The 26,850-nt window shown below is 35.8% G+C and overlaps 1 protein-coding gene across 1 annotated transcript in view; it reads left to right on the top strand.

The window, feature by feature from the left end:
- The first annotated feature begins 6,423 nt into the window (after positions 1–6,423).
- LOC149794177 (heavy metal-binding protein HIP-like) overlaps positions 6,424–26,850 on the top strand; it is a 32,326-nt gene continuing 11,899 nt past the window's right edge. Inside the window, exon 1 of the mRNA XM_089966527.1 lies at positions 6,424–6,689. Within this exon, the coding sequence (XP_089822653.1) occupies positions 6,491–6,689 (199 nt within the window). The 5' untranslated portion in view covers positions 6,424–6,490. The remainder of the gene's footprint in view (positions 6,690–26,850) is intronic.

Genomic DNA, 26,850 nt, shown 5'->3' with positions numbered 1-26,850 from the left:
CCTATTGCTTTTGACGCGAATTGTTTAGCTGCGGGTCCTATTTTAGGGACTACCCGCGTAACAAAACTTTTAACGATGTCGCCGAGTCCATTGCCGTGGATATATTTGTATACAGGCAATCGAGAGTTAACTACGCGGACCTGTCTAGGTCTGCGCTGATGTTTGTGAACAATCATATTATTTCAATTATGTTGTTTTAATCGATGAGTTCATCGACGAGTTCCTTGTAAATGTAAGAGTCGATGACACGGCCGCGGAATAATCGCTGACAAATATCTGAGGCCTCGTTGATTATTTCACGAGAATTGTTTCCTGCTCGTTTTCCTCCGATTAATATTTCGAGGCGAGATACATCGTTGACGACGCTGTCAGGGCAAACGGTATATCCGCTTCCTGTTTTTGGTTTTGATTTTGAATACATTTGTCCATGTGACGATGGCGATAATACATCTTCGAATTTCTCCTCTTCTTTTTCTTCATATTTTTTTACTCTGTCTAGAAAATTTTTGTAACCAGGATGATAAAAATCAACTTGCACCCCCCTTGAAGCAAAATACACAGCGGGAATCCATTCCTCTTTGGTATATTTTTCTAAAGATCCCGGACGTAAATATTTACCTCTGTCTTCGAAGCCGTATTTGGCGATTTTAATCAGGTCTTCTTTATCCTTTAACCTTCGAAGTTCAGTTGAGGTAAATTCTGAGGCGGGAAAAGATCCTACAATTTTAATAATATCCTCTAATTTCTGATGTTGTGTTTCCTCAACTTCACTCGTTGCAGAATTCCAAAACCGAATATATCTCTGATCATTAGACCTGGCCTGAGACATATTATATTTTATCCGGTATATTGCTTTGTACCATTTTTCTCGTGAATTATATGTATTTGATCCATCGTTCGTTAAAAATTTATGTCTTTCATCGAAACTACGCCTCGCGAAGTATCCAAGTTCGTCAACATCTTAATCATGAATTCTATCTAATTCTAATCTTACCGTCGTTAACCCCCCCCCCCCACAGTAAAAAATTTGTCCGTTATATTCGCGAGGGGATCTTTCTTTACTACTTCCTCTTCTTCCTTCTTTTTTTCTTCTTCTTCTTCCTCTTTTTCTTCTTTTAGTGGTTCTTCTTTTTGCGCTTGTGCTTGTTGCTCTTGTTTTTGATCCACTAGATCCCTTAATTCTTCTAGAAGCTCTTCCTGCCTCGCTTCTGTTTGTGTTTGTTCTTGTGCTTGCTGCAATTGTTTTTGCCGCGCTTGTGCTCGTGCTTGTGCTTGTGCTTGCTTCAATTGTTCTTGCAGCTTTTGTGTTTGTGCTCGTGCTTGTTCTTGTGCTTGTGCTCGTGCTTGTGTTTGCGCTCGTGCTTGTGTTTGCGCTCGTTGTGTTTGTACTATTCGTTCCGGCAATAATCGAGTATGTTCCTCAATATCTCTCGTCATGGGAACAATTCCGCGTTTCCTGAGTTCCTTATCATCTTTTTTGTCACCATATGCGACTCGCTCAACTGTTTCAGTGACTGGACTTAACAATCTCGACGATAAATCGGTAAGATGATACTTCGCGTCTTCGTAATCACGAACATTTTTCTTAAATAATTTTTTTGCCGGGATAAGTTTCTTTAGTGACGCTAATTGCTCTCGCGCTAATCTAGCAGAATGAGGCTCTCCAACTGTGCTAGTTTTCGAACTCATATTATTTTCAAGTATATTATTTTAATGCGACGTAGAATTGGCCAAAGTAGCCCCGCGTTGCAACAAAAAACAAAAATTTATTCCTTCATTTATTTTTCCTGTCTCGGGTGCTATATTTACTAACACACCGGCGCGACCAACCGATGCATCCGGTCTGAAATGCACGAAAATTAGCTCCCGTAGAAGGCGTTATTTCTGCTTTCTGAGGCTTCTACGGAGAAAGTTCTCGTAGGAAGGTTTATTTGGTCTGGAACGGAAGGTCTGTTCAACTTCCCTGCTGCTAACAGAATGACATTATAGCATCAAACATATACGTCGACGATGGATTGTCTGAACAAATCCAGGTGTTCTAGTGAGACATATTAGATCAAATATAGTGTTGCAAAGTCCTGCCGTGATATCTGCAAACCAGAATCAACATTCTGATTATGCCCCATGAGTGTCATCAACCGATGACAAGCACGTGCAACATGATTGTTCACTTCTCCGGATGGTCCTTCATACCACTCACCCCGAATGTTAAACCTATGGGTGCCATATAACTATTGTTCGAAACAATAGCGTCTGCCGCATGTTAACCTGTAAGTACCTATGAGTATGATATGACCCCCAGTTCCCTCACATAATTATTATTATTAGAAGTACAAGGTATCTTCATAAAGTTCTACCTGATACACCTTTTGATTGCCAATATTACTAAGTAGGGGGACTACATGCCCTTTTAATATTCCGACATGAACTGGATAAACATCTAAAGGCACAAAAACTTGTCAGGACAAGGCGTCCACATAGAATATACATTTTAATACCTTAACAAGTAATAATGAGGACAAGGTGTACTTGTCAAGATGTCTTTGAGAGTCTAGACATTTTTGCATACCAATTCTGGTGAAGCCAAGGTTTTCTCCATAAAGTTCTTTCTAAAAGTTTATTATCATTCCATTATACAAGTTCTTATGAGGAAAAACATGTCTTTATCAAGCTGTCTCTGGCTTTCCAACCATCCTCGAAATGCATTACTTTCTGGTAAAGAATGACTTTATATATCATGATTGAAATACGATAAAGTACACCAAATTGGCTTGGTTTGCTGAAAATACACACACACACACATACGATCCAATATTAATTATGGTGATTTACGAGTTAAAAGTTATGATGGCACGTGAACTGCTGCTTTGTCATGATACAGTGCATACCAAAGGAATGTGGAATTTAGGGTGATGAAACGATTGAATGTATTCAGAAAAAAGAAGTGCAAAACATGGCCGATAGGAAGATACGTTAGATGGAACAAAAGCTAATCTACCGGGGAAAAAACAATATGTCTCTTTTAAATATCTGATACGATAGAGAATGAAAGATTATTCACGGTTATTCTTGTAACAGAGCAATTTTAGGAATTTCTAGAGATTAACTACCAGGATGACATGTGAAATGTGGCTTTGTCAAGATATCGTGCATAGCAAAAGAATATGGAGTTTAGGGTTGTGTAGAGCTTGGAGGATTGGGAGATAACTTAGATTCAACAGGGTCTAATCAACCGGAATATATCACGTTTCTGTTTAAATATCTGATGCGACAGAGAATATAGCATATCGGTATGCTGGCACGAAATGTATTTATGTCAATGACGCAGGCATAATTGTAATCGGTATTTCTCCCATCGTAGACTGATTTAAGATATATTGTTTCGAAAATTCTTGAATCATATCAGATGTACCAAAATCTGATATATTGCTGCAGAGTAGATTTTGCCAAACCTAGTCGTTCTTCTTGTCAGCTCCTGTTTCATTTACTACTATTTATTTTCCGTCTGCTTTGAAACAAATCCGTAGATAAACAGACCTACTCGGTACCTTGTTTGTGTGTAGGGGGATAGAGAAATGGTGGCTGCACTAATTATAAGAAACTGAAGTTTACGTTAATTAATTTAAACAATATATTTAAAGCGAAACAGTAAACTGAGCATATTAGTTATTCTTGAAAGAGAAATTCCACAGCACAAATCGAAGATGCTTATTCAAGTACCAATAATGTAGAATGCAATGTAGTCATATCCAAATAATTCAGTTTGCTGGCATTAGAAAGATACACATTCGACACTGAAAAATAAAGGAAATGGGAACTGGAAAGTGGATTAAGTTAAACTTTTGGACACAACAAGTCACTTTTCACAAGCTATTTGATTAACATTTTCATTTACTAATTATTGTAAACAAATATAACGTTATCCTTAAATTGAGATTTAAAAAACCTATTCCCTATACAAAGTACTTTGATGAAAAGTATCATAAAATGGTGTAAGCATTTTAATAACAAATTTCTTTTCAAATTGGGATTAAGATTTAAATGCATCATGCATGTCCCTCTTTCAGATGTAATTAATAACTGTAAAGCGGAACCATAAGGACCAGGAAGTATTTATATTGTACTATTGTATAGCTGAACATCTCAGTCTGAAGACTTTTCAACAATTATTATGCATTTCTTCCACAGAGCAGTATTCACCATACCAAAGTTTCACACAAGCAAACCCCCCACCATACAAACATGTCATACAATGGTGAAAGGTGAGGTGTTTCAAAAATGCACCTTACAATTTCTCAACCTAGTAACCAATGCTATGCTAAATGTGAAGAATATGAAACTAGCAACATTTATTTTTAAGTTGTCATTTTACAGCTTGAACACTGGTGGAAAAGATCGGGTTCATGGAGGTGAAAGAGTACATGTTTTCTAATTATTTTAACGCCATATACGAAGCCCGCTAATATGTTGTATTTTCATTGTGTCCTTAATTGTATTTATCATGAATTGAAGAAAAAAACATATTTGCTACATTTATCTTCACTTGATCCAACAATTTTATATTTAAGCTAACTTTATTTCAGTGTTCAAGACTTCTACTTTTCCCATAATTAATGTGTTTTCACACACAACAATGCCAAGAGACATATTGTAAAAGCAAACAAAATGGGCATAATTAGCGTATTTTCATACATAAAACCAATATTATTATACCAATTTATTGATACAATCATACATGAAAAAGAGAAAAGCAATTGCACAAATGTTTATATAAGGTTCCACTCTACAGTTTGGTATTTTGAACCTGGCTGATTTTTAAAGAAAATTAACCTCCCATGTTGTCCACACTGTCCATTCCTGTAGTTTAAAATAGACTTTGGACATTGTTACGGTCGCTTTTATTTTGGTGAATAATTGTCACATGGGTTATATGGTCAACATCGTGGCCTTTGTTTCAGATATAGTCTCTCAAAACACTACTTGTTATGCTGTGTCATATCATTATCTGGACTTCCGAGGAAATTTGGAGAAGATAAACAAAATAGCAGAGTACTTGTGTTAGGTTTTCCTATTTTATAATTCAGTATTTGATATCTCAGAGGTTAACATTTTCTACGTTGGCAACATTCAGCTTTCCTCTTCTAATCATTGCTAAATGTGGTGTACTTTGAATTAGTTCACGTTAATTTCTCGAGAACACGGGAGCAGCTACATCGATCAGGTTTCTGTTTAAGAAAGCGCTTCTTCCCCCAATAACAACTATAAGAGAAATAATCATATACGCATGCAAATATTCTCTCCACTGTGCATGTTGCAACTCCACACCGCTGCACCTGATACCTGCCTCTCGTTTAGAAGTACGCAATAACTGTAAAACGGATGCGAAATTGTCTTCAAAACGGGAATAATTTTGTAATATAACAATTTTGTGTGGATAAAGTGACATTATAAAGTGTTAGAAAATGGGTCAAACATTTCCAACTAACTAATTATTGAGGCGACAAAATATCGTCATCAAATTCTATCCAAATGTGACAATAATAATTATATTAAACCATATTTAATTTACAAAATGACGAAGTGAGAATCTAAAAGCTAGGGCTGTTACTAAAAAGACATTCATGGATTATATTCTAATTCGTAAGAACTCAATGTCCTTATATAACAGGTATGGTATCCAGTGTCAGTACAAAATTAGTGATGAATCAGACATAGAAGGAACGTAGAAGTGTGGTGTAAAGTAGCGGTCATTCCAATTATAAGTACTCAAGTCAAAATAATAAACTAGACATAACGCCATTTTATTGTCAGTTTTGAGATTCATGAATTTAATCGGAGAGTATGAAGTTTAGCGATTATGAAGAAGGAAAAAACCCTCTGTAAACGGCATTAACTTTGTATTACGAGTGGTTGATCTGGAACCTTGTTACGGTTGCTAAGGGAAATCTACGTTTCCTCATATGTTCTCTTCCCTCCCTAGCATGTACTTCATTAATATATACTAAAAGAACAATATACAAAATACAATTATTTAGAGACAATAGCAGATTAATATTAGGGACCAGTTTTTTTTTAAAAAATACAAAAGTAAAGTACGTTTATGCAGACAAATTCATACACTCCATAAAAAAAGAAAAAGAGTAACAAATAAAATTAAAATAAAAAGTAAAAGAAAATTATGTTACTGGTTGCTTGTATCTCGAAGGGCTTAATACCTGCTTCATCATAACTTTTGATAAATCCTTAAAAGTTATTCATTCGTTAAGAAATGAGATTGCAATTTGTTATGACGCCGACCAATTGAAATGTATCATTTACACCGATAACAGCTCAAAGTTTAAAGCATATACTGCATGATGGTATGTAGGACAATTATAACAATAGAGAACCAGTAAACATTGCTCCGCCTAAACTTATGAATATTCATTGTATCGCCATGTCTTTGTTTGTCTAGGCTTCTCTGCAGTACTTGTCATCTAGCTTTTATCCAATGCAGATCATAGTAGAACTTGCGTTGTTTGCCACCCTATGGGGATTAGGTTTTATGGAGGATACGGGGAATGCCGACCTAGAAGCTATCAGGGCCCGTATGTCGGAGGAAAAGGCCAAGAGACTTCTCCTAGAGAGTGACGTAGAGATGCTGATGTTACAGGACCAGAAAAGGAGATGTGAGCGCCGTGATCATGAAGGTAAACTTCTAACACGTTTTATCTAGCATTCTCCTTTGTCCGTATGGATGAATAAGGGATATGCCAATACTTTCCCTTATTCACCCCTCCAAACATCCATCCACCTATGCAATAATCTATCTATCTATCTATCTATCTATCTATCTATCTATCTATCTATCTATCTATCTATCTATCTATCTTTACATTTATACGGTTGGCTTCCTCTTGAACTTTGCATCTATTTATATAGGTCTATATTTCTAGCTCACTATTCGTTCAGTAATAGTTTCCCATCTGGAGGTAGTATGCTTACTTCATCCACCCTGGCCATTGGAGTGAAAAGAAATAGAGCTTTGTGCAGTGCATGTATAGCGAAAGCTTATGCAGTGAGGACGGTATTGTTGGACGAATTCTTAAGAAAATGAAATGTCGCGAAGTACACGAGGTTGTATGGGTTTGCATATCGATTCTAAACTATAAATATAAGCATAACTTTCGACCAAAGCGTCTATGATGTAAACATTGGGACATGGTGAATAATGGGGACCCATCCGGTGACGTAGGTGGTTAAAGCGTACTCCTCGGATGCGGGTGGTCGAGGGTTCGAACCTCGGCAAAATCATGCCAAAGACTTATAAACATGATACTATCAGCTGCCGCTCAGCGTTAAGAGGTTAGTGTTAGGGCTGGTTGGCCTGATGTCAGGATAATGTGACATGGCTGGACATGATGCCACATGAATGACATCATAATAAGATGCCACAATGCAGATATCATAGCGATATGGCTAAAATTGTTAAAGCTACGTTAAAAATCTAAGCCACACACAGACACGCACATGCACGAATAATGGGGTTTCACATTATGCTTCAAAATAATACAAACATTATTAGGCATTAGTTGAACAGTTATGGCTTGAGAGTAGTGCACTCAGGGCTTGAGAGTAGTGCACTCAGGGCCTGAGAGTAGTGCACTCAGGGCCGAATCATAACATGGTGAGGCCCTAAGCTATAGGACGCTGTTGAAGCCTCTTTTGGTAACTGTTAACAGAGAATAGGCCCCTTCAGACTGTGATACCCTAAGCTGTAGTTTGTTTATTATGCTTAAAGCTCTGAGTGCACTCAAATGAAATTGCTGCTTTTACCGTCCCGGACAAATACTTCATACTTTCCAGAATCAGACTGGCCGCAGTATAATTATGCCATCCGTAAATAATATATTAAATATTAGCTGCTATTTCAAGGTGGTAACCTTTTGGCTTATTCCGTTCATACAGAGCCACAAGTCTGCGATCATAAATAAACTCAGGTATCAAAACATTTATTATACTACTTAAACGTGTACGTAAATTTACACTATTCACACTATCAAATAAAGTTTCTTACTGACTCCAACATCAACATATTCCACAAAATCATCATGTTATTATTAAAATCTGATTTTGTTTGAAAAAAAATCATTTTGTTTAATCAATTATATTATAATTTTCATAACGATTAATATTTAACGCACGCGTTTACACTGATGATCTGTACTTCGCTTGAAACTACCGACGCCAAACTGGACCATACAGACATGACACGAATAGCCCGAGCTATAAATACAAGCTTAGAATGCTCATAATTATTGACCAAAATATTGAGACTGTGGACAATGGCACATCACAAACATGGGGGATTCGCATTATCCTGGAAAATGAAAATGAAGACAAACATTACTAGTCTGTACATATGGTTCAGGCACAGAAGTTTAGCGCACTCTGACGTAATTGTGATTAATGTTCAATCCTGGACAGATCCTCAGACTTGAATTTTAATAAGAATACATATATAATATCGTAATGACACATCCTAATAAACTGTCTCTAATAATTTATAAAATGTTCATTTCACCAGCAAACGATGTTTCTACACCAGTACAATATTCCTTGGAAGATTGTTATATAAAATACATACAACATAATTAATGTTTAAGTACGTCGATATTTTACGATCATCATCATCTTTATTTCCTTCCATGGAAGATTACATGATATAAGAATAAATCATCTGAATACAATCAATAAATATAAAAAAAAAAAATAAAAAAAAAAAAAAAAAAAAAAAAAAAAAAAATTCTATATTGGAATACAAATTCTTACACAATATCAATCAACAAAGTGTTCGTCAACTCATAAGTTGCAAGTTTCAGTACCTTATTTACAGAAGATAGCTGCACACTGCATGACAAAGTATGCTGCATACAGGACGAATAGCTTGGAGTTTTCTTTGTCGATTACTCCTGATGGTAACCTTTTACCTAAAAGATATTGTAGTTGCAGCTCATCTTCTGCATTAAATAACGTAATGTGCAGGCTCAGGGGAAATTTATCAGTAAGGAAATCCCAGAAAGAATTTCGAAAGTTCGACATATAAGGACAACTAACACAACAATGAAGTATCAAGTCTGTATAAACATTCCCACATCTAATACACATATCAAGCTGTGTTTGTGGAACAGCAGCCCATAGTTTAGCTACATATGTAAATACCTTAGTGTGTTGTCTAGTTTTAGCCCACTGCCACACTGAGGCAGGTCGTAAGTATTCGTGTATCGAAGAGAATCTATCAAAATCTGCTTGATTAGACATACGAACTCTCCAGAGGCTATTTTCAAGACCAACAATTTTTGACCTTACAATTTCTTTCCAATTATGTTTATCTGGAATTTCAGAATAATGTAAATAATCAGTTAGATACCCGAGCAAGTCAAACTTCTTTGAGGTATAATATAAATTTGAAATTAACCCGCAGCTTGACATGCATCCGCTCAGAATGAAGTGAAATAACGCAACGTTAAACACACGTTTAGTATGTACATTGTTAGGCATCAAACACAATCTGTGTAAAAACATCAATTTTCTTCTATCAATTTCGGACTGCGCTGATGTCCATCCTAGCATTCCCAGGGCAATGTCTGATCTTGTATGTATTGGAAAACCTTGTAAATGTTTGGCAAAATACCTCAGAGTTTTATCCAATAAAGCGAGGTCACTTTTTGAAATGTTACACCATAATTCACTTCCATAAAACATTGAAGGGAAAATTACCTTTTTAATTACATTTGCAGCAACCAAAGGATTTAAACCATTCGGTTTAATGCCAATACCAAACAGACCGTGAAAAGATTTTTTCCCTTTCTTGCATGCATCGAGTATTGCGTCATGCGACGTCAGCTTTCAGTTAATCCGGTGACCCAGGTGTGTTGCCGAATCGGTGACCGGCAAACATGACGGGCCAAGATACCATTTCATATTGATAAAATTCTTGTATTGGGGTCCGAAAATGATAATGTATGACTTTGTAACACTAAGCTCGAATCGCCACTTATTACTGTAGTCGTATGCTATATCTAACAGCTTTTGTAGATTGCTAGGATATATAGCCAAAAGTGAAATATCATCAGCTAGGGTTGGATTTCCCACAGCTAAGGATCCAATCTTTGCTCCAAATCCACTATTTTCTAACTGTAGCAGCAAGTCATTTATAAATATTGTGTACATCAAGATTGACAAAACACCCCCTTGTCTCACTCCTTGGCCAATTGAGAACCAATCGGAAAATTGCCCATTTACAAGAACTTTACTCTGTAAATTTGTATACATGTTAAAAAATATCAAAAGGGATTTACCCGTAATTCCCAACGTGAATAATTTAAAAAGCAGTCCTTCGTGCCACACGGTATCAAATGCCTTTTTTGTATCAAGAAAAGCAGCAAAAACCCGTGAACCCATGTTTACATTATATTGTACTGATTGCAACAGCACAAAACTCGCTGTTGTGCAGCCTAAACCTTTTTGGTAACCATGTTGTTGTGAACTGGGTATACTAGAATTAGTATCTTTGAGCCAAGTTACCAAACGTTCATGAATAATTTTCTCAAAGGTTTTGTAGATAACAGGCAGTAAAGTAACAGGCCTGTAACTTTCGAGGGAGTTCTTTGATTTTCTGTTACCTTTGTACAGTGGTATTACTAACCCTTTTTTGCAATCTACAGGTATGTAAGATTGATCAATCATCCGAGTAAATAAAATTGTCATACACTCGATGAGGTAGTCGCTGCCATAGATCAAATGTTCATTGCAAATTTGATCATGGCCCGATGCTTTTGATTTCTTTAGACCTTTAATGATTTCTCTTACTTCATTTAAACTGATACTGGTCTGTAAGGCCTCGATATGGCTTACTTCGTCCTGTAGACCCCGATTTAATTCTCTCTCTATAAATTCATAAAAGTTTCCGTCAAAACTATGGTTTAAATTCGGCGTGTGAATGTCCTCATAGTATCTAGCAAAGCCATTTGCGATGGAATCATCATCACGGACACAAACTCCATCAGTTGATAGTTCCTGACAAAAATTTGTATTGTTCCCTCTCTTAATGTTGATCATTTTCCAAAAGTGTCTTACATCGCATTCATGTGCTTTTTCAATTTCTTCATACACCTCCCCCATATATTTTTCCACAGCCAGTTTTTGAACGTTTCTAAAGTCTCTCTTCTTATCTTTATATTCTCTGTAAGAATTAAATTGACTACCCCTCGGTCTTCCCTCATTTATCCAAGTATACCTAGCATGTCTTTGAAGTTTATGTGCTTCTTTGAGTTCATTTGACCAATATGGTTTGGCATGATAATTGAATTTAGACTTTGGAAGCGCGATGTCGCTTGACTGCTGTATTGCATTAACAATGTGCCGGTAAAAGCTATCAACATTGTCCGAAATAGTATCTATATCTAAAGTTTTCAGGCGAAGGTCCAGCTCAGATTGATAGTTTTTCAAGATATCAGCGTTTAATTTATTCCAGGCTATGTTGTTTCTCTTCATAGACTGTCTGAAGTCTCTCCCACAGGTCACTGTACGAAGGGAAGTAAGGATAGGGAGGTGGTCAGATATCGCGTGCTCTTCGTGATCTGAAACAATGTGCACACTTCGTAATCTACCTATGCATTGATCCGACAGTACAAAATGATCAATCATCGTTCTTGCTGGGGTGAACCAGCAAACGATGTTTCTACACCAGTACAATATTCCTTGGAAGATTGTTATATAAAATACATACAACATAATTAATGTTTAAGTACGTCGATATGTTACGATGCCACCACGAGGTGTGATTCAGTATAAACTCAATAGAATATCGCGCAATGATGGCATAATGAATATGCCCCGTATTAGAAACAAAATGTAACTATATCCTGCACTTATAATTATTTGATCTAATCCGATCTTTTCCTGACTCATTTGAATGGCAAAAGGCCACTGTAAAATTCCAGTACGATTCAGAATTGCCATAGCCGCTACGATGCAGATCACTCCACAATCCGAATAAGACGCTATATCAGTATTACATTTATGAGTTAATAAATTATTTAAGATCCGTAGTTGCACCTAAATGACAGTGCAGACTTCCACTTTATGACTGTTGTCTCTTTTCAACTGGAGGAAACCACTTCTGATGATTTCGGTTCTTTATACCATTGGATTGACGTTGATCAACTATTGTCTACCTTTGATTAAACCGATAAGATAGGAAAATGGATCACATTTATATATAATAAAAAAAATCAAACCTCTGGTCAGGAGAGAAAAAAATTCATCGATGTTAAAGGGATGTCTGACACGATCGATCAAAATAATTTTTCAGCAAAAGATTTATTTCTATACTTAGGAAGGGAGAAAAAAAGGTAGTAAATTTGTTCCATTGTCTCTTGACATAGTGTACATGATTTTATCACCCATTCATTTAATTTGGCAACAAATAGAACATGCAGTTGGTTCTTATTATATGTTATACAGTTTGACATTTGAATAATACGATGATGTTAAGGAATAGGAATCAGGCTCTGCCTTAGTGACATTTGTTTCGGCCCCCAAGTATTGAAACATTCATCTCATCCTTTCAATTTTGCCGCCACATAAACTTTTTATTCTGAATTTTGTTTCTATTTACAATTTTCTCAGTCATGAAGATATCATCTGCTTGTCGTAGAGAAATGAATCCTCGTAAAATGTTCTCTAAATACATTTCCATTTACGTCTTCAGCAGCAGAGAGGGCGAACAGACCATATAATTCCGACAAACAAATAAAACAAACAAAATAAAATCATCTGTAGAAAGGTCCAGATTTTCACAAATAAACGTTTCCTGGGAGGTTTTTATTTTTTGTTGAAACCAACCCCATCAATAAAACCCTAGTTTGAAAAGGTAGCTGAAAAATAAAGTACTCTACGTATTTATTTATTTTTTTTGTTTAATTACTGGACGACCAACGTTGGTAGGCGCCCTCTCTGCTGCTATTAATTAAAAGATTTTATCAAGACCTACACGATATCTTGTTCTTGGATCATGTAAATTTATTGTTATAAATCCATGCGGAGTAGCTTGCGCTCGTGAGAAGAAATGTCTGAATTTAATTATATCCATGTCACCACCACACCAAGTTTGATGAATATTTCGCAGCGTGTGTGTGTCTACACCATTAAACACAACTAAAATATTGCAGTTGTCTCTAATCACTTTCGGAATTTGTGTATATCGTTGAGTAACATAGATCACATCTGTATTTTTATGTCTACCTCGGGAAAATATTCTAGCTGGATTTGATTGTTTATCTAGCATCACATCGTCGTATACAACTAAATTATTGATAAATCCGTCTAAAACATCTACGGACGGTGCTTCATCAATATCGGTTATAAACTCTATAACATCATTACCTTCATCCAGTAATCGCGCGTTTTCACTGAAATCTTTAAGTATATCATAACATCGTTGATCATCAGCGGATGGTGCTACTAAATATAATTTATCCCATTTCAACCATCTCATTATCAAATTAAGTAATAACTGCGTCTTTCCCGATCCAGATGGTCCTATGATAATCATTCTGATGGAATTCGGTAGCGCAGGATGATGCTTAACAGGTTCTCGTTTTCTTGTCGCTGAGAAATCAATTATATCCATATATATTATATCATGAATTTATATTGCTTACGCTGTAGATTTAAAACTCCAACTACTGATTTAGCTACGGTTACAACAAAAAATAAAAAAATAGCGTATGGTGGAAAATGTTCTGTGTGCGGTAGGAAGAAATTTTCTTTTTTACCTAATAAGCGCGGTGGTGATATTGCTAATTTGATGTCAAAGTTTCCAGGTACTCCATGGGCTAAATACAGCGGAGAAAAACATCTACCAGGATATAATTATTGCGGTCCCGGTACCAGACTTGATATCAGGCTCGATAATCAAGATCAACCAAAACCAGGCGAGGAACCAATAAACGCTATTGATCGAGCTTGTCACGCTCATGATGTAGCTTATAAAAGTAAAAATCTACAAGATAGACATATTGCGGATGTGAAATTAATTCATGCGCTAGATTCTATAAAAAATAAAAATATCAAAGAAAAATTAGCTAATTGGTTAGTAAGATCCGAGATGAAAAGTAAATAGGCGTTTGGGGCAATTGTTGAGCGATTTAATCGAACACTCGCTGAGCGGTTATTTGGATATCAATACGCGAGGGAATTTATTGAGGATAAAAGATCTCGTGAATGGGTTGCAAGATTACCAAGCGTGATAGCTGCATTAAATAATGAGATTACACGAACAACCAACATGAAACCCATTAGCGCAGTCACAAAAAAAAAATATACCAACACAACGAAAAGATGTTGAAAAACAGAAAATATTGGGTGATGTTACAGTCAGATATTTATATGAGCCTGGTGAACTTGAAGGTGGTAAAGCGAGAGCGACTGATCCTATTTGGAGTGTTACCACACACAAAATATCCACCGTGACAAGATCCTCAGGTAGACCTGCAATCTACAGATTAGATTCGGCTGCTCCTCAACGTGGATTTACACGTGAACAACTACAAATAATCCTCACGGATACACAACTACCAACGCGATCACTTAACTAGCACTAGCGCCTCTACGTCGATTACATTCGAGACAGGTCAGCAAGGTATTTTCTCGTGTATGACCGCGACTATACGGTAAATTGTCTTGAATCATTACTCGAATACCGCCATAACATTATACAATTGCAACTTATGCAATGATTATTCTGCTGCTGTTTTAACTCAATAATAAATTCAACATCAAGATCAAAGTCGCGCTTATTTTTTTTTATCAGATTGTTTATATCCGATTAATTTTTTCTTATTATATCATCATCGATGATGTTAAATTTATCAACGATTTCAGGAATTATAATTCTACGTAATTGAGATATCTTTCTGACCCTAGATACCGCTAAATAACTAAATTTGACCACTCGATACGATCGTGTACAATCCGGACTCGTGTGTCAGAAATAGTTAATCCCTGAGACGAGTGGATCGTCATAGCGTATCCCAACACCCATGGAGATTTGTCAGCGCGTAATGCATCTTCGACCACACTGATATCAACGGCGACAATATCATTTAATACGAGATTCTGTTTTTCAGTCTGCCCTGGAATATCAACATTAATATTTTGTTTTCGTGTATCTGATGGTCTATAACACAACGGTACGGGTAATTCTGAATATTTTTCTTTATGTAGTTGAAATAACCGCTGTTGTAAATCGTCTCTGATTATTTTTCTGCTTGCTACTATCAAATCGTTGGGTCTCCATAAATTTAAAAAATCACCCACTGAGGTCTCTGAGATTACTCTTATTTCACACTGAATTTTGTTTGATTGTAATCTGATTAATTTTTTAAACTCCTTTAAATTTGCATCGAGAGCTCTATGATCATCATCTATTTCTTCGTAATAATCAACGAAATTTTTTAACCAATCATGTGGAGATGGTCCAACAAAAGGCGGTGGTTGACCATGATCGCCACACATTATTATAGCAGTATTTTTCGTCAACAACCAAACAAGAAACGTTTTTAATGTATCCAATGACACCGTGCATATCTCATCCCAAATAATTATTTTAGGTATATATTTTTCTCCCATTCGTTCAGGAGTCCATGTTTCCCCGCGCCACCGAAAGAAACTATGATACGTGCACGATTGTACTTGCCGTTGTTTCATCTCGCGTGCAAGTCTATGTGTGGGTGTCAGCACGATCATATCTGAATTTCTAAAAACATTAATTGCTCGAGTCGTTTTGCCGCATCCACCAGGTCCATTGAGATATACTGTCTTGTATCTAGTTATTAGATCACTCACCGGCGGCGCTTTCGACATTTCTGATATTTTATTACCCTTACGATACAAATCTCTCATTGGAACATCTGCTGATTCTGTGCAATTGTGTAATATTTCTTTTTTATCCTCCACGAACCCCATCGTTCATCATTACTTGTGAATTTCATAACAGATTCTAAATATTTACTCGAAATATAAAACGAATCTGTTGCGACTCTGACTGCGGTCTTGGGAAATCTATTAATCATCGATAATAAATTTATAGAAACATAAGCCAACATGGACGATCTTAGATGAGTATACTGTGGGGAGACGTCATTTATGTAACTAACGATCGTGCCCAATTTTGTTTCATCGGATAAATAAACACTTTCTCGATTTACAAATATATTTCTCGCTGTTGTATCAGCGATTATAAAATCGTACTCGGCATCATCTGGAATTAATCGTGCGTGATGTCTTTTATGATCATATGCACAACCTTGAGTAAATTTACCTATAATTTTTCTACCGAGATCTTTTGCGGTTTTAAGTTTAATCTCGAGAATTTTAGGAGCTTCTTTGATAATATCATCTTCGGAAACATCAGGACATTTTTCCTTAAACTCGCTAATAACTTCATCGGCGCTGATAGAATCTGGCATGGGCAACCAAACTTCGGTCTGTGCATGATATGATATAATTGCCTCACTGACCACCAACGATGTCAGTATCGCACAATCTAGCATATATCGTAATTAAACTATAGGTGCCCAATGTTTTTCACAAAAATGTCTACCAAACCAAACATAACAAATCTTGTGAAGATTTTCGTTAAACTCGAATGATTCAATACAAGCAAATCCAGTCAGATCAAAATCAGGTAATGGTCCATTAATTGCCACTCGCGTCATCTCGTTTGTAGGGTGACCAAATCTTTTAAAGTATACAGAACAATCTCCGTATCCTAGAAAACTTCCCGGATAACATGCAGCCATATCAACCGAAATAATATCATTGTAATTATACTTGGTATTCCATAATCCACAGTGTCCGTATTAGACGCAACTTGCGCGTACATCTTCAAGTAAATCAAATCGTGTTGGTTTCCATGAATTTCGTTCTCTAGCGAAATGAGCCGCAACAGATGGAACGGTAAAACAATTAGTTAGTCATTTGTCAGTATTTTCAGCGTGTTTGCACTCTAAAAACTTATTCGCGAGATTTTTCATCTCGTCATGGAGGAATTCTGTTCGATATATTTCACCATTTGGTCTAACAAACTGATCAAATTCACCTTCCTCATTACTTTTAAATAACCATACCGATACAGGATCGTTTTTACTTATTTCGTTGATAAAATCAAACATGTCTGAGGGGTAAAATCTAACAGTTCGATCACGTGTAAATATTGTTACTGCGCTGGTCCATGCGTGCGCGTTATGATCAATAATATTTATTGAAGCTCCTTTCGATTTATATTTCGATTCGTACAGTACCTCTCCCGTTATCGTTGATACTGCTATTGGAAATTTTAATATTTTTCCTAGTTCAGCAACATCTTTTATTGTAGCACCGGTATCCTTAACTGAATCAGCCCACGAGTTTATTTTTTTACGTCTTAAATCAGTTAATCCATTTCCACGCATCGCGTTTGTAAAGTGTTCTATTACTCTTTCGGCTACACAATTTAACCTTGAAAATTTCATGGGTGCCAGTTTATCAACGTTGGTTTTTTTTATTTATCTCATAAATTCCATAAATAACTGCTGTTACAGGATACGCTCGCTCATAACACGGTTTATCCACACCCGTCAATAGACCCGGTCTGGAATTTTTACTTAATATGACAGTTTTATTATTACCAAGGACAGGATCATATTTGTCACGGATAATCCAACTACCTGTTTCTGTTAATACAATAAATTTTACTTTGAAGAAATATTTTTGATCGCCCTCGTATTCAGTGATGTAGTTAATGATAGTTGCCGCTCGCTTGTCATTCATTGTGGCGTCCTTGACAGTATTGCGAATAATCTTGAACGTTGACCATGTATGAGATGCACCATCCGTGTAAAATTCTTTCTTAGTGTCGTGAATTTTCGAGATCAGACTTTTATTTTTCGGATCAACCAGATCTCGTACTGGCAAGTCAGAAGATAATCTGTCGAGGTTGAATTTATATTTAACAGGCCTAGCTTGGGATAATTTCTCAAACTCGTTCATATAATTAAAACAAATATTTAAATAAAAAATATTATATAGACAATGTCTCAATGCAAATGGTTGATGATCGGTTCAGTAAATCGATGCAATAAATCCTGTAGAGGTGAATTTTGTTGGATGCACTTACAGGGCATACGGCGAGGAAGTCTAGGACCAATACCATGTCTGCGGTGTGGTATTGGAGTGCGAGGCAAAACAGAATTATGTGGAAAGTGCGGTGGAAAACGGTTCAGAGAGCTTAAAAGATATTATGACAAAAAAAATAATAATGATGAAAACGCTATAAAATCCGTGGAGGATTATATATCAAGATTTCAGACAAACAATGATTTAAACAAATAATATTATTATAATGGAGCAAAATATATTTGTCCCACATCCCACAATAACAAACTATGAATCAGATCGTAATGGCATGATTAGAAATTGCATGTTGAAGAGACCGGTTGGTACTGTTTCTAATACTGGCTATCTTAGATTCACTGTTGGGAAGAAAAGGTATCTCTGTCATCGATTTACGTAAGAATGTTTCTTCGGAGTGATCAAAGACGATCTTGTTATTGATCATGTTGACGGAGATCCTCAAAATAATTGTTTATCCAACCATCGTGTTGTCACGCAAAGCGTGAACTCTGCATGTGGTAATACTGGAAGATGTAAAACAGTTTCTAGAAGAGCGGTAAATTCCACAAACACAGAAAATGGCAAAGTAATTATATTTCGTTCGATATGTTCTGCTGCGAAATACTTTGATATTCACCCGTATTCAGTACAAAAAGTAGCAGAAAATATATATAAAACCGCTTTCTCAAAGAAATATAAGCAGAAAATCACCTTTCAGTATCAATAATTATCATCTCTACTTCGAATTAGATTTATTTTTTGGGGGTCAGAAATTATCATTATTGTACTACTTATTTTTTGACTCATGAAAGGGAGGTAATTTTATGATCCTCGGTATATGGTCATAATCATATACAACATCCAAGGTCTGTGATGCCTGGTGGAGCATACCGGTTTATGATTTCTAACTTACAAAAATATACAGTTCGTGTATTTTTCTGTTCTTTTCGTGAAACATTTAGAACAGCGCACCACATAGACAGCACATATAATACATGTATGTTTTATCTAACCTACAGAAAACCGAGCGCAGTATGACATGTATATTCCAGCTTACTGAGTGCAGAATCCAGCGTCTAGTCTGTATTGATCGTGGCGGGTTAATTTTAGATCTAAAGTACAGCACATGGATCCTGCATATACTGACTCGATTACAGAAATACGTGCATAATAGTGTTTGGAATTAAAAGTTAGCTGCATTTTTCTTGTTCAGTGCAGAAATATAATGCGAGATTGTGTACGTATGTGTGATTATTTATCGAGTAATACTCCCTTTGACTACGAATGAAAAATCTCGTAACATTTATTTCTTCATTGAACAGTTATTGAGTGGATGGAAAAATCTAGCAATTAGATGATCTGGACCGGATGTTCTATCATAGATGGCGTGGTATAGTAAATAGGAAATTCCTTAATCCAGCTTTATAAATCTAACTTGTTTGGTGAGAATATATTGTATAAACGTATTTCTTGAATTCAGAATTGTCTTTTGAGCAAATATATTTGAAATTAGTTCCTTAGCTATATATTAACTTCCGAAACATATGTTTCTAAGAAGATTCGATGGCTCAATCGGTATCGTATTGGACTGTGACGCTCACGGTCCAGGATCGAATCCCCATGGCTGACAACTTGTCGGTGGTGTACGCATAATTGCGATTTTTATAATTAATTGGGGCTCCGCCAACCCCTCTCCGCTCTCAGAACACCATCCTACCATGTCTAACGTGGTAGATACATGTTTTGTATTTCCCACGGGTTGATTATTTGGTGGGTGGGTGTTCTGTTGAGCGGAGAAAATGGCCTCATTTCATTCATTACATCTCATTTCATTCATTCATTCATTACATCTCATTACATCTCATTATATATATTTCATTTAATTATATATATTTCATTCATTACATCTCATTGCATATTTACTGAACCTGCTAAAAGACTCGAATAGAGGTTCATTCATAATATATGTTTGTGTCGTCATTCATTGCATACTCAAACCTGCTAAAAGACTCGAATAGAGGTTCCATTTCATAATATATGTTTGTGCCGTCCATGCATAATCTGAGCTCGCTAAAGACTCGAGAGGGGCTCTTCATTCATTAAATGTTCTGTGTGCCTGGTGAATTTGGGAGAATGGGATGGCAATCTGCGAGTTCTTGGCTGTACTGTCCTTGAAACATCCCGACGAACTCGCTAAAGACTAGATAGGGGTTCTGTAGGGATAATTTTTTTATTTTAAAGATTTATATATTATATAATGAACCATGAAAATATCAAAGACATTATTTCTGTTCTCAAAAAACTAGAAGAAAACGGAATTAATATATCTGATGAACTAAATCCTGAAAAAATAATATCTGATTTTGAAACGTTAGAAGAGCTTAAGAATGAAAATAAGTACGTTCTATCATCTCAATACAAGTTCATAAAGCGGATTCAGACAGCTGTGTTTCAGTCACTGGCTATGGTGAGCGATGATCAAGTAAATAAATTTGTTCCTCTTTCTGTCGCAGTAGAAAAGGTCAGATCGCTGTTATCCCGCGAGTACGAAACGAATAAAACAATCAGTACCCGCATAAGATACTTAAGAAAAATGATGTCAGCAGGTAACGACCAAAGCAACCCTGTCTGAGATTATATTTATTCTGAAATATTTTATTTATTCTGAATTATCATATATTTATTCTGAAATATTTTATTTATTCTGAATTATTATTTATTTATTCTGAGATTATATTTATTCTGAATTATTATTTATTTATTCTGAGATTATATTTATTCTGAAATATTATATTTATTCTGAGATTATATTTATTCTGAGATTATATTTATTCTGAGATTATATTTATTCTGAAATATTTTATTTTTTTCTGAAATTGATGGGTTAGTTGGTACTCAGATTTATGTAAAATTATCAAATTCGCAATTTTGATGGGTTAGTTGGTACTCAGATTTATGTAAAATGATCAAATTTGCAATTTTGATGGGTTAGTTGGTACTCAGATTTATTATATTTATTCTGAGATTATATTTATTCTGAAATATTATATATTTATTCTGAGATTGATGGGTTAGTTGGTACTCAGAATCATGCAAATCAATCAAATTTATAACTCTGATGTGTTAGTTGGTACTCAGATTTATGTAAAATGATCAAATTTGCAATTTTGATGGGTTAGTTGGTACTCAGAATCATGCAAATCAATCAAATTTATAACTCTGATGGGTTAGTTGGTATTCAGAATCATGCAAATCAATCAAATTTGGGTTAGTTGGTACTCAGATTTATTATTTATTTTATTTTCTGAATTATCCATTAGATCGTCGGGTAAAGTTGCTTGATTCTCTAATTGATTTTAATTGAATAAAATATCAAAACCAGTAAACATTACAAAAAAATCAGTAAAATTAGCTCAAATATCAGTAAAATTATCTCAAAAAATATGTAATTTTTTACTGATTTACTGGTTTTTACTGGTTTTGATATTTTATTCAATTGAAATCAATTAGAGAATCAGGCAATTTTACCCGACGATCTAATGGACAAAATCACCCAAAATGGGTAAAATACACATCAAAAACACGAAATTTGTTGATTTTTCACTGAAATTCAGAAAAAATAAAATATTTCTGATAAAATAAAATAAAATAAAATAAAATAAAATAAAATAAAATATTTCTGATAAAATAAAATAAAATAAAATAAAATAAAATAAAATAAAATAAAATATTTCTGATAAAATAAAATAAATAAAATAAAATATTTCTGATAAAATAAAATAAAATAAAATATTTCTTAATCCGCTCCTTATTTTATTCATTCTGGAATGTTATTTTTTTAAGTTGATCGACTTTAACGCAGGAATGTGCATAATTTAGAATCTGATCTCTGCTACAAATGATCTCGATAATATGTTTTTGACGGAGCTCATCTAACTGTTCTTGTGTTAATAAGAAATCCTCACTTCCGTATTCATCAATAACTAAATTAACGTTAAATTGCTCCATGTTTTGTGAAAACGCTGTTCTGATGGCGTTTTCAAGTACTTCTTTGTCGTGTATAAAAACCCTCACGTGCTGGTACATTATATAATATTTACTTGATTAATTAAGATTTCACATACAGATTTATCACAAGTTCTTCTCCACGTATGTCAATTAAGCGATTGAGGTGGTCTGTGAGCTTAAAATTTATTCGTGTTAACATATTATTGTGACACCGCAGATAAACAGGATTAGTTGGTTCTTGCACGATTAAACTTCCGGGGGAAACTTGTGGTGTAAATGTATATAAAATATATCCTTGTTGAGCCTGATTTGATCTTCCGAGATCTATTTGATAGCTGCCATCGACTACGTCACAAACCAGATTGACCACGATAGTGCTGGTTATATTAACGATTCCCGGAGAAACGTGTCTGCTGCCGCCATGTGGATCATTATTATGTCTGAGAACAGTTGGATGTGGTGCTAGTTTTCTCCACACAGCTAGTATTTCAGAAAAGTTTTTCGCGACAAGATCATTGAGTGATCTTATCAATTCGCCAGTTTCAAGTCCTGGCAGTGTAAAATTTAATAAATCTGCTTCAGTTATTTTATAATGATCAATGTACGCTTGTTTGATACTATTTTTTTCTCCCGTATCTATATAAGTACTAGCATTTATTACCTCAATAATGGTCTGATTAAAATATTTAAGATCCAATACAATTTGATTTAAATATTGTATCGTTGCAATAATCTGATGTCTTAGATCGTCATTAGGATATTCCAGGATATAGTTTTTAAACAACTGTGCTAGTGTCGTTAATGTAGTTGTGTATTCAGTTTTAATTCTGTCAGATATTGATCTGAAATTTCTTTCATAAACAATATTAGTTGATGTTTTCACATCAAAATCAATGATAGAAAACGGTGTTTTAGGATATCTTTTACCATCTTTCAAAATGTAATAATTATCCTTGTCAATCCATGGATACAACAAATTTCGGTATTTTGGAGTTGTTATAAACCTGGCATCGTCCGCGAGAAATTCAATTAATTTTGGTTCTGGTGGTGCTTCATACACCGGGGGAACATCCGGCCAACCTAGTATGGATCTTATCGTGGATTGATAAATATCAACGACGTAATCAGGAGAATGTATCTCAACCGTCGAGGATAGCGTCGGTACATGAACGTTAATTGATAATTTTGCTTCTTTTCCGGTTATTGATTTTATTCTACGTTGAAATTCCTCGTTGATATCTTCAATCTCATAACTACCGGTGGGTATTCCAACATCTATCCAGTCAGGAGTACCATCTGGTTTGTTCTTGTTAGCAAATACGAGCGAATTATTTGCTGGTGTACCATGAAATGATTTTGATCTGATATTTGGCCAGCTGTAATATACCCGTAATTGAGCTAACGCTATTTCTTTTACTGGAATTGCAGTAGGAAAATTAATACTAAATTCAGGATCACATGAACTTACCGAGATCATCGTTATCTTTGGCGGAGTTGTGTTAGTCACGATCTGCTGAAGTAATTCTGTCATTATTAATACTTGTATCTTTAATACCGATACCTTCGTCGTATATTTTAGTCATCATTGAAAACTCGAAATCAGATATAATTCCATCACTGAGACTCGCTGATAACAACGAGGATAATTTCAAGTATGCTACCGTCGCTGTGTGTAATTTTATTATGTAATCGGATAATTTTTCGTTCGTGCAAGTACATATTTTTTTTGCGATGATATTAAGCACACCTGCAATCGTTGTTGCCGCTGAAATACAAATAGTTACAGCTACTGGTGCCATCATTGTCACCGCTGATAATATAACACCCGTTCCAGCAACAACAGCGGATACTGAATAAACAATCACGTCGACGATAACTAATCGTCGTCGATATTTTTTTACTTTTACTGTATATTGTTCGACTTGATCTTTTAGCGCCGCCTGCCATTCACGCGCTTGATTGTACCTGTATTGTGCACCGTCCATATATTTTTATGCAGTAACCAATTGAGGTGTTTCAGCTACAAATTCCAAACACCACCAGTAAGATGTTGCGGTTAATTTCTTATCAGCTGCTTCCAGAATAAATATTTCTTCGGTTCCGCTATTTAATATAATAGATACAACCCCGGAAAACCTGTCGGTGGAATGACGCCATGGAAACGTTGTAAATATCTCAAATCGCGCAGCACTGAACACGGACAACCTGTACACGCCAGTGACTGTTGCGGTATATTTGATAGTATTATTTTGCTGCGACCATGTTGCAAATCCCGATGATACTGTGTATACGATGTTTGTGATATGTCCGGGAGTTATTCCGGTTGGAATTTTAATCAGACCGGTTTTGTTAACGATCTCAGGAATTCCCGCTACGATGTCTTGCTGTGTTCGTTTGATCGTGTCCATGTTGGTCTTGATATCTTGCTGTGTTTGTTTGATCGTGTCAATGTTGGTTTTGATATCAACGAGTTTTATGTCAACGGAGTGCGGAGAACCAAAATAATCTTCAGCGGTTTTTTGATGGTTTCTGCGAAATCTTGCGAAAGCGCCCACGTGAACATCATACTCAGCCCGTAACGTGGATAATTTATTATCTACGGTACCATAGCTAATGTCAACATACTTTTTCGTTGCAGCATCTTCACCGGATGTTGGATCTCTTAAAACTACTATTTTATTTCCGTTCATGCTGAGTTCACCTGTCATTGTGTCGCCGGTGTTTTTCACGCGATTAGCAACGCTTCTTGCAATTTCATCTCTGATAGTTTTAAATGATATACTTGAATCTTTGATTCTACCACCGTCAGTAAACACAGGAATATTATCTGTAACTGCACCGAGTACTCGTCGAACTATATCATTCCATCTGATATTGCTTGTTTTTAGTTTACCATATCGATCTTGAAAAATAACAACCTCATCTGGGTCAACCCCAGCCAGGTTCATGATATCAGCGAGTTCATCTTTAGTCGCATACTTCGACAGATCAACATCGCCGATGTTCTCTTAACACGTGAGAATCTTCTTCCGTAAATATCAACCATAATAATAAGACCTGTTGTTTAAAACGCTTTACGCGAAACGAATCGGTTACTTGTATAATCATGCACGACTTTATGTGGTGGTTTGGATGATTTTGATATAGCGTCGAGTACATTGATTACTTCACGGCCACATATTGGCGGATCTGTCATTGCTTGTGTGGGTAGCGTTGAATACCAAACTTTGGAACCTCTGGTTCTTGCGTGGAGTGGTGCGACATACTTGATAAATTCAACGGGTGGAGCTAACCCATATGAATCAAAATAAACAATTCCACGTGGATCAACCGCGTATGATACCCAATGAGTACCGGGTCCTGAATTCGAGTCGAGATTAATAATACCTGTTTCAAGTTTATTCGGTTGTTTTGGTAATTGATCTCGCATAAAAACACCTCTAAAGGCTTTTATTTTTAATTTTTTAGCAGCATCAAGTAAATCAAAATTTGATGTTGGAGTATCTAACGTGGAAGCCTCAGACCTCTTCCCCAACGAGATCCGGGTAATCTTAGACCGCGTCCCTTTTTTGTATCCATTTCCAGTTGCTTTCTTTAGAGCCATTCCAGCAGCTGTTCCAACAGCACCTAAAGCGGCTGCTTTTGCTACGGCTCGAGCAGCAGCAGCTATTAACGCTGGAATAGCCGCAAGAAGTGGAAATATACCACCGGTTTTAAACATGTCTTTGATGGCGCTCGTGGAAAGATGAAATTGAACTCCGGTTTTTGATTCTAGGGCTTTATTGAAATGTTTAATCTGATTATTTGTCAACGATAATTTGTTTGGACCACCACCAATCTGATCTCGTTTTAGTGATATTTTAGTTCCGCATTTGTTGGCGGTTTTTGATTGAAGCTTTTTTACCTGACCAGGAGTCAGAGTAACATTAACATGACCATACGACATTTTTATATAAAATATATTTTTCTAAATAACATGATTAAATATTTTCCACTGGTGCATCAACGACCCTCATTCGACCACTACCACCTTTCAAGTAACATGGCTTTATCGCTAAGTATGACCGCGATTGCTCTGTAAGGACCATGAACAACTGGTGGACCAGCCGCGATTTGTGGCAGGGCATTAACACGAGCTCGAAAGTGTATATCAACGACAGATTGTTTGGATAAATCAAGATGTTCTAGCGAAAAATAATAAATCGGATATAATGTTGTAAAATCTAGTTGTGATATTTGCAAACCAGTATCGATGTTTTGATCACGTCCCATGAATGACATTAAACGATGATATGCACGCGCTACGTGATTTTGACCAAAATTTAACAATATATCTTCAGCTGGTTCTTGATGTCCATTTATCCGTAAGGAAACTTCATAAACTTCAAGTTTGTCAAATATCATATGTGAACGTTCTTGATTATTTATCCTAGCATTATCTTGCAGCGCAATAAAAATATGTCGTGGTGCAGAAACACCTTGCTGTGATGCTATATGCCATGTAAATAAACCAACAACAGAACTTTGAATAGCATCTGTGGTTACTGTTAATCACGATAGCAATGATTTACCGCCTTGATCCATAAAAGAGAGCAAGTTTTGTTCCTCAGTAATAGACGGAGTCATTACTGGCATCCACAATGA

The sequence above is a fragment of the Sinohyriopsis cumingii genome, chromosome 8 (assembly GCF_028554795.1).
Source record: "Sinohyriopsis cumingii isolate HCF-2022 chromosome 8, ASM2855479v2, whole genome shotgun sequence".
Lineage (NCBI taxonomy): Eukaryota > Metazoa > Mollusca > Bivalvia > Unionida > Unionidae > Sinohyriopsis > Sinohyriopsis cumingii.
Note: the sequence above shows the minus strand (reverse complement) of the source record. Positions and strands in the feature narration are given on the sequence as shown.